Raw genomic sequence first — 10011 nt, 5'->3', positions numbered from 1 at the left:
TAACAAATTTCATAAAAGGAAAGTACAATGCGTGACATTTATACAGCGGCCATAAAACTCGTTTACAGTTATATGGCCCAAGGTGGGTAACTCTCAGAAATAAGTAATTGTAAAGTAATTGCATTACTTTTAAAAGTAATTTGTAATTGCAATGAACTACTTTCGCGTAGTAGTAATTGTAATTGTAGTTAAAATACTTTGGGAGCTAAGTAATTGTAATTGTAATTAAATTACATTTTGAAAGTAATTTACCCATGTATGATTGAGAGTGATGTCGTTGGCACCTAGATCAACGACAAGAGCGACGAATTCTCCATTGGTACAAGCCACGAGTGTCCGGGGTGCAGCTAGTTCTTTCCCTGGTTTCGCACAGAGCCACGAGTCGAAAACAGCTTCGCCGTAAACCTTCTTGTTGTTTACAGTCAGGCGTATCATTGAAGCAGTCTCGGCAGGTATTGCAGCAGAGTCTTTAACGCATACGTTTAATTCATCCGATAGCTGTACTTGAGCACATATGATGTTGGTATATTGGGAGAAAAACTTTAGAAATAGGTGCCACTTTTCCACGGCGACGAGGGAAAATGAGCGAACGAGGTACACAAACCACACAAAAATACTTTCGCATCGTGGAATGCTGGCGTGTAATGTTTTCATGGGTGGATGCGGGGTTTTGGTGGCATTGTTCTGTTCGGGGTTCAACTTAAAAAAATCCGTTTTTCTGGCACCACTCATAACCCAGAATAATCGGAGAGACGGAATTCGACAAAATTACGAAGTCCACTAACGACGTCTCACCGAGCGCAGTGACGAGTAACTTCACTTGTCCACCGGTGTGAACTTTGACGCCGTTGGCTGTAAAAAGTTGTGGAGCCATTACAATCAGCCGGTACAAGCGTCGCGTCGATTATGCTAACCGCTGCTCCAGTATCGAGGAGACTTTCTTGTATTAATTCTAATTCCTTGAATCTCCACTTTGGTAGTTGGTAGACCAGTAAAACTCCTTGAAAGAGATACGAGGCGGACTTGGTCCTCTATACCCGATCCCGCCCCTGTGGACCGGAATATCCGTTTCCCGACGCGCTGTAACACTCTGCAGCCAAGTGTCCTTGTCGCCCGCATTGAAAACAGCGCCTCTTGGTGTTAACTCGTTGGTGACCTTCAGGTTGCTGGCGTGTTCCAGGCGTCTCCAGATGAGTAGTTGGCTTTAACTGTGCCGGGCAAGAAACCTGGGCGTTTTCTGTTGCCTTTTGAATAGCTGAGCTTTCCAACGCCTTAGCCAAAGCCTCTCGAACTGTCTTTGACCCTTCAAGTCGAACAAATTTTTGAACTTCAGTGTCCGCAATGGCGTCGACGAAGGCAGTAGTGCTGAGAAGGTGAAAAGTGTCGGCGGAAACTCCCACAAATGATTTTCGCGCTAGGCACTCAACTTCCGTTGCCAGGGCTTGTAGTGTTTCCCCCGGCTGTTGTCGGCGGCAACGTAACTCGCCATAGCGGACGTGTTGTAGATGTTTGTCGCCAAAGGGGTCTTCAAGTCCCGCTACCAACGTTTGGTAGGTTAGAGTTCTTCCTTGAAGTTGGGCCAGTATCGCGATGGCTGGTCCCTGTGTGCCGCAAGAGCGTAAGTTGTTTCATCTTCGGACCATTGGTTTGCTTGAGCAACAATGTTAGCTTGCTCGAGGTAAAGGTTAAGTGGCACGCTACCATCGAAGGGCTTCAGTTTCAAACGAAGGGGATTCGAGGTGGCAGGAAATGTGCGTACCGTTGCTGAGTCGGTCCGATTCTCCGAGTCTCTCCTTTCCTCTAGCGCTATGATTTTTTGTCGAAGGTCTTCTTGTGCAGACGTAACGGGTTGCACCTGCGCCTGGACCATAGCCGTCATCGTTGATTCGAAGCCCTGTCTCTGTTCCACGAACAGATCCCTCAGTTGGGCGTAGGTAACTGGACCTTCAGTGTTGCTGGTGTCCTCGGGAGAGGGGGAAGGTTCGCCAGACTGGGATTGTTGTCGTGTGAAGGGCATTTTCTTTTCGCAGATCCCACTTCTGACACAAAAATGTTACAGATCGCTTTTTTCCGCTGCTGCCACTTCGTCCTTCTCCCGTCTACTACCCACTTCTTCTCCTTCTTTTCCTCCTTTTTGTCCCGCTCGTTGCACCTCAATGTCCTACTGTCACAATATATATATATATTGCAGGTTACCAGAAGGACGTTCATCAAGGCATTTCGTCAGGAATTTCATCAGATCAGAGTAGCCCGGCTGCCTCCTCACAAGGAACAGCGCAATCATGGGTAAGAAGATTGCCTGCAAATATGCTAATTCAGTTGTGCGAATAAATTGATTAGCGTAGTGTCGTACCTATAGCTTCGAAACTGTGAATATAGCTTGCATGCCGTAGCCTACCTCATGCTGTGAGTGAGGTAACGCTATTTCATTCCAACCACGTTTCACACACCACAACCAAGAGGTATTATGAGCGCCTAAGCACCTTAGTTTGTGACCGATCACCTGGACGATTGGTGAAAACAGAGCTTCCACCCACCTGCAAGAGAATCTTCGATCATATTTTGGCGACTGCTAGATACAAAACACTGTACTTCAAATCATGTTCCTTAAGGTCCGTTGACACACTTTCGTTTGCTTAAAACAGAGTTCTTGTGATCTGGAACAGACTGGCACGCTGGCGCCATCTATAGGCTGACCCACCAGCTGCATTTGACTAGAGCGAGGTTTTTACGGTATTCCCGAGATCAAATGTAGAGAGAAATGTGAGCGGAAACACCCCGTTTGCCTCTTTCTACGCTGCAGCCTCCATAACTCCTATAATCTCATAATTTCTCAAATAGTGAAGAGACGAGAACCGAGACTCCGAGTTCCAGAGTTTAAAGTGGAACGTCTTCGATGACAGGCAGATTCTCCCATAAGCATGACGGGCTGTTCCTTTTAATATATCTTACGACTGTACCCATAATCATAAGAAATTGTTGTCCATAATGTTCTCAAACAAAAACGTTTCCAGCTAAAACAGAAAGAATTCCGTATTTACTCGAGTAATAGCCGCACTGTTTATGAAGAAAACATGAAGGTTCGCTTTTCCGTGGAGCACGCACATTGCCAATCACCGCGATTGACAGCATGATTTTAACAGTTTACAGGGCAGAGATGACGTCTTCGTGCAAAGATGCTATCTCTGAAGATTGAATTCGTATGGAGAATTGTGTTCTCAATCTGGTTATTCGGTATGTTCTTTATGCGCAACGCAGTGATTGGCTGTATATGTGTTCTGTGGGAAAGTAGACGAAGGGGCCTTGTTCATAAATAGTGCGGCTATTACTCGAGTAAATACGGTAGTGGGCGGAAAATATAGGAAATATACGGAAATGCCAAATGTCCCTTCGTCGTAGGATATTTTAAGATGCGTTAAAGAAAACGGTCCTAAGCAGTCCCAAGTCTGTGAACCAGGCTTAATGCTCCATTTCTCTCAAAATACAAAGTAACTGGCCAAAAGGTATCGCACTTTTTTTCCAATTGTATCATCCTCAGCCAAGGACCCCAAAAGGTACACCGTTAACAAGAGCGGTTCTGAAGTCCTCGCCAAGGACCCTGAGGCTCAACCTCCTCGCCTCAAGAGAGAAGTGGGACTAGTGAGTGCTACAGCTCTACTCATCGGTGCCGTCATTGGTATGCATCTTTTATTATCTAAAATGTTATAATTGGCATCTGTGAAGGGGTGTTATAAACGAAGTGGCTTGATAAAAATTGAGCAAAAAAAGGCATCTGCACGTAATGAGCTTTTTTATTATTATTAAAACATTTAATGGTAAATGTTACCTTGTGAAATTTCAGGGAGCAACTCAGTTTTTGAAAAAGTTTAGAAGAAAATTCTTGAATGTTTTTAGTGGCGTGCTCCGATGCAGACTAGCGATCTAATCACCATAGAGTCGTGATCGTGGCACCATCTTTCGATAGGCGCGGCAAGCACTCGGTCAAAAGCAAACGACGAAGAAACGAGTACTTGCTGTGCCTATCAAAAGACGACGTTACAAGCCCAACTATCGGGATGCTCATCCGTCAGCCTCGGAGCCCGTCACTGAAAGTGCGAAAGAAGTTAGATTTTTTTTTGTGTTTTTTTTATTTACCTATTTAAGTACTTCTTTATGAAAGCTTTATGACCTTACTTGCAGCCATAGAAATATTGGTTCGCTTCAATGGCAGCCCTTCTACTTGTGCCACTCTGTATTTAAGATAAGAAATCTTACATATCTGACGGTTGTGTACCTGCTCCTAAATGTTTAGGGTTTTTAATCTACCACTCATTGCATGATACTGATTTCCCAATAACGTTCGAATAGTTTGTAATTGACATTGCCTGACGCTTCTTCGCGCCGTGGGTTGGAATAAATCCGCTTTTTTTTTTTTTTGGGGGGGGGGGGGGGGCAGAATCAAAGAACGAGGGTTGGGGTGATATCTGATACAAATTTCACACTGCTTTGCAGGTTCTGGCATTTTCGTGACACCCAGCACCGTCTTCAGAAAGTCTGGTTCCATTGGCGTCGTCCTCGTTGTTTGGTCAGTCTCCGGAGTCCTCACCCTTATAGGTAAATGTTATGAAGATAGAATAATTTTGTCTCAATAAGACATTTTGTGAACACCAAAATAGTACAGCTTCTGGAGGTATACGTTCTGGCGACAGCAAAACAAAATTACTTCAACTCCTTAACCATGAGACGGAACGGTCGTGGTGATTGACCTCTAAGACGCCACTACTTCATGTTTCTTAGCTTTCACTACCAAAATGCGTAACAAAAATACGAGTTTAGTTTGTTTTATGGTCAGGAAATTAACGTCCCCTGACCGCAGGATTTGTATTTGAATTAAAACCCGCATCCAACTGACCACTGATATATCCCCAACCGCCTACTAATGCCTTATAATACCCGGCAGAAGCAAACATGTTCACTGTATCAACGATTAAATATAACTGGTAATTATAAACTTTACATGTGACACTAGTTTATTTAAAGTCGGTATATTTATTATGCACATTTATATGTACACATCTCTTAAAAGAAATCTGAAAAAAAAACGTAGCTTTTCACTTTAGCAAGCAATCATAAATGCGCATAAAGTGGTATAACAAGAGCGATTCTAAGATTGTAATCACATTTTCCCTTTTTGAATTGTGTATACTTTCGTGAGTACCCGTGATTCTTTGCTGAACGCACAAATCAGGAACGGTACGCGTGACACAGATAAGAAAATTCCAACATAGAACGTACAACTTATCTCTACACTATACTCTGTTTCACCTTATGATGTACCGCAAGAAAGGCTACAAGCGCGAGCTCCTTGCTTTGGGGCACATCTCGGCGGCACAAGCTCTCGTGCATTAAGGGTAGCAGCCAAGCCTACGAGCTCGCGCATCTAGCCTTCGCTGCGGTACAACATAAGGTGAAACAGAGTATAATAATATGTATACTATTAAACTCAGGTTAGGTTTATCAAAAAGGCAAAAAAAATATTCGAGTAAATACGGCGCTCGACAATACCGTAATGCATTTTTTTTAGTATCAGTCAGGTAATACGTTTTCTAGAAAATATTTCATATCACTAAAATACCGAGTCCCTATAATTTCACAAGCTAAATTATGATCACAATTTAAGAAACAATGTTCAATGAAAGTCAATATTCAACGGCATTTTATGAAAGTATGAAGATTCAACAATCACTGATAAAAACAAAATGTTGTTGTCAGTGTTGTTGTTGTTTTGTAGCTTTAAATTCAGGGGGCTATATGTTGTCGCACTCTAAGAAGTCTGGTGCCTTTATATTTCCCTATGAAGCACCTAGACGAGTTAATCGCTGCAACCGATGGAGACCGGTTTTTGAAGTCCTAACATATTTTCAGTCCCGTCTTTCGCCCAGATCTCTCCGTAGATGGCTGCGATTAGCTCTTGCATGTGCTTTGCGGGAAACTAAACGCTGCAGGTTTCTAAGGGTGCAAGGCGTTGAAATAACAGGTACCCGATTTCAGAATCCAAAATTATGAGCCGAATTTCAGTAACAACGTCTTACAAAAATTAAACATTCAACAGCGTTTTTCTGAAAGTAAAACTTTCAAAAATCACCGATTCAAATAGATTTGATATTGTTTCGCTGTTGTTGATACTATTGTTGTTTTTGGTTGTTGTGGCCGTTTTTCAGGTGGGCTATGTTACGCGGAACTTGGAGCTCTCTTGCCAGCCGCCGGCGGTGATTACGCCTACCTGATCGCCGGCGGCAAGTGGCTGGGCAAGTTCGGCGACGTCATCCCGTTTTTTCACGCCTGGTTTTTCCTGCTCATATCGGACCCCATGAGCGCGGCCCTCCAGGGTTTGACTTTTTCGAGCTACATTCTCAGCATCGTCTATCGCAGCTGCCCACCTCCTTATGCGGTGAACGTCTTTGTGGCTCTTGCGTTTACGTGTAAGTATATGCAGATGTCCTTTCAAGCAACATCCTGAGTTTCTTGAGATCTCGGGTACTATAGTTAAAACAATATATGAATGCGTACGGTAGCCATACAATGTCAATATATGAATAAATAAAACGTCTGGTAGACGGGCACATGAAAGGTCTTCAAAATGACCTCCTTTACATGATCGGTGAACCAGCGCACGCCGATAGGCGTGTTATCGCGATCTGGTTTTCAGATTCTTTAAAGGATGTCGTTCTGGCGTCCTTTAATATGCCCGTATGATAGGGGCTTAAAACGGCCCACTATATACGCTGGATTAATTCGTGTAATCTCTGGTATATTTATTCGACAAATTGTATACGCAAATTTTTCTGTTTTTAATATCGTACAGAAGATTTCTAACTTGTGCCTGGTCATACAGTGGCTGAAACCCTATGACTGAACCACCGTGTAAGATAGATTCATAGGTGAGGACACAAAGCACGCTGAGCGCTGCTGTATACGCGATCGACCGGATAAAGTCCTATTCACGTGATCCCGAATCCTCAGCTGTCAGCGTCCCGACCGTCCAGACGGCTCAACTGAAAAAAACAAAAAGAAAAAACAAATCCAAAGAAGTGTCTCATTCCCATGGCAACCGGGAGCGCACTCCTTCCGCTTGGAGCGTCTGCTCTTACATTGGACGGTCGCTGGCTTGAACACCGCGCCAGAGATCTCCACGCTTCAACGCGTTCATAAAACTGCTCTTACTACCGTTGAGAAACGAAACTAAAGCCAATGACAAAGCGGGGTCTAAGCGACACGCGTAGCTTAAGCGCCAAGTTCTGCGTGACGTGGAACACACACCCAGAAAACAACTTTGAATACAAGCATGTCTCGCATAGAGACGCATGGCTTCCATTATAAAGCGTATGAAAATGTCGTCTGGTGGCGCCGCTTGTTACCAAGACGACGAGAGGACCTTAGATTTACTTTTAAAAGGCCGCGAAAGGTGGACCAATGCGGTCTGCAAAGTATATACGGCCAGGGAGATATAATACACAGGACTTATCCTCACAATAAGGCGGATAATTGACTTTAAAAAAATTAATTTTCTTTTTTAATGTGTGTGAATAAGCGTTTGGTTACAACGAGACCCTTGCTGCGTGTCGTCTAAAACCCCTAAATCAGTCAATATTTGAAAGGCTCGAAGCAGGTGCGAAGCTCGGGAGTGTGCTAGAGTTGCCGCTCGTGCAACAGACGCAATGCTGGCGAAGCGAAAACGCGAATGAAAGGGTTATTATCCGTGTTTTCTGGACCGCCAGCATTGTGCCTGTTGCACAAACGTAAACTTTCCTTGTCCTTGATTGTGTGTAGTAACGACATAGAACACACACACGCACAAAAAAAAAAGTTCTAGCCCATCTAGTGCGCATATTCAAAGGTCGAAGGAATCGATATAGCGAAGTAAAACACACACTGTGTTATAATTAAAGCACCGAAAGCGACTTTTTAAAGACAGGTTTAAATAAGTGGTCGCGAGGAGCGAGTTCCAGCTTTCCCCAATTAACAGAGGGCGCAATCATCCGATCTCATTCTCTGGCCGGGTTCGCTTTTATTGTGTTTGGTTTTCTCGCCAAATATCCGACTCAACAACTATAAATTTTCGATTGTCTTTTTTTTTTTTCTTACCAAACTCCAGAAAAACAAAATTAGGGGATGTCAGTATTTATAATATCGCGATTCACCAAGGTACGTCAGTAGGGTAGCATTCACAAAGTATCTACTTTTTTATAGGAAGTTGCTTGCATGTTCTCGCCAACCCTATAAGAAAAACTATTTATTTGCATAGGTCCTTAAATACAAAAAAATAGCATCACGTAACAACTGCCCGGATACAATTGTTGTTTCCCGTTATGCTATAGGTTCACTTCAATGTCATGTAACGGTTTAATAGTGGAATGTCTAATGTGGTTCAGGGTATGAAGGAAGTCGTATTAACACTGCCTTACTTTCAGCTCTTGCGACACTCATAAACTGTATATCTGTGAAAACATCAGCGAGGGTTCAGGATGTGCTTTCATCAATCAAGTGCTTAGTTCTACTGTCCATCATAATTACCGGTGTAATCTCGGCATTCAGAGGTAAGCAACATTAGGAAATAAATTTTAAAAGTGTTCATCAGGAGAGTATTTCAATTACACAGCTGTTGGTGTTCTATTTCAGAAAATCATCTCCTGGACAAGCCTTTCTTCACAGGCGATACAAAAGCTGCGGACGTTGTGTTTGCTTTCTATGGGGCCATTTATTCGTATGGAGGATGGTAGGAACGTTTTCGTCCTGACTTTTCAAAGTTATCTAATTTATAGCATATGGATGGAATGTTTAAAATGTGTATGTGTAATAATATATCTGGTTAGTGCATCTGTGTCTTTAATCCTTGAGGCTTTCTTTAGTATGGCGAAACCACAATTTTCTTTAGTATGGCGAAACACAGCGAAACGACATTTTTGGACTGGATGATACGCGCTGAAATGGCACTTGCCAGCGACCGTAATTATCATGCCACCGCAACGTCCTTGCAGGAGCCAAATCACCCACATTGCTGAAGAGATTAAAAACCCCACGAGAAACATACCCTGGGCGCTGATCTTCGGCATCTTCATCATAACGCTCATCTACATCGGTACCAACGTGGCCTACTTCGTGGTCCTGGACGCTCCAACGATAGCCAGCACGGACGCCATAGCTGTATCATTTACTGCGGCCACTTGGGGACCCCTAGCGGCCACGGTGATACCCATCTGCGTAGCAGTCAGCTGCTTCGGTACCCTGTGTGCAGGATACTTCAGCAGTGCTAGGGTCATGCTGGCTGCTGGAAGACAAGGACACCTTCCTCTGATCTTTTCTTTCATCACAGTGGAAACGTCTTTACCACTGACTTCAATCCTTTTAAGAGGATGCCTAGCCGTCGGCTACACGTTCGTCGGTTCAGTGGAAGCTCTTATAGTCGGTGCTGTCTTCTTAGCGAGTCTGGCAGGTGTGTTCGTTGTGCTCACGCTGTTCGTACTCCGCTTCACGATGGAAGATGCACCAAGGCCCTACCGCGTTCCTACGGTGCTGGCTGTCATCAAGCTGGTGGTGTTGGTTGCGTTAATCGTCCTACCGTTTCTGAAACCCGTTGAGTACCTACAGTACGTTGTAATCATGGCCGTTCTTACACTGGGTGGCGTCTATTACGTGCTGTTTACTCGTTTTGAGCTAGTTTTTCCCGGTAGTCGACAAGCAGCCTGCTTTGTTCAGAAGTTGTTGATGTGCGTTCCTTGCGTCAACGAGCTCGAACTAATGCTCAAGGAAAAGTTGTGATCATGAGCACAATCTCAGTCTTATTAACACTTTTGTGACGCTGCTTTAAACCAGCCTGAAATGAAATATTGGACAGGCAGAGATTCATTTAAACTTGTAGGGCCCTGACCCTGCAACAAACTGATTCTAGATATTTCATAACAAACTCTATGCCAACAAAAAGACCTGGTTAGATTTGTACGAAGTATTTATTATATTAGCGGGTATACTGAG

The 10011-nt window shown here is 43.7% G+C and overlaps 1 protein-coding gene across 1 annotated transcript; it reads left to right on the top strand.

Annotated features, from left to right (window-relative positions):
* The first annotated feature begins 2282 nt into the window (after positions 1 to 2282).
* LOC115309271 (Y+L amino acid transporter 2-like) lies at positions 2283 to 9798 on the top strand. Its single transcript, XM_040206817.1, has 7 exons — positions 2283 to 2286; positions 3539 to 3676; positions 4492 to 4593; positions 6201 to 6461; positions 8451 to 8576; positions 8659 to 8755; positions 9018 to 9798. The coding sequence occupies exons 1-7, from the start codon at positions 2283 to 2285 to the stop codon at positions 9796 to 9798; spliced, it is 1509 nt and encodes a 502-aa protein (XP_040062751.1).
* Positions 9799 to 10011: the final 213 nt, after the last annotated feature.

The sequence above is a fragment of the Ixodes scapularis genome, unplaced genomic scaffold, assembly GCF_016920785.2.
Source record: "Ixodes scapularis isolate PalLabHiFi unplaced genomic scaffold, ASM1692078v2 PGA_scaffold4__175_contigs__length_147842914, whole genome shotgun sequence".
Classification (NCBI taxonomy): Eukaryota; Metazoa; Arthropoda; class Arachnida; order Ixodida; family Ixodidae; genus Ixodes; species Ixodes scapularis.
This window is presented reverse-complemented; position numbering and strand designations above follow the sequence as displayed.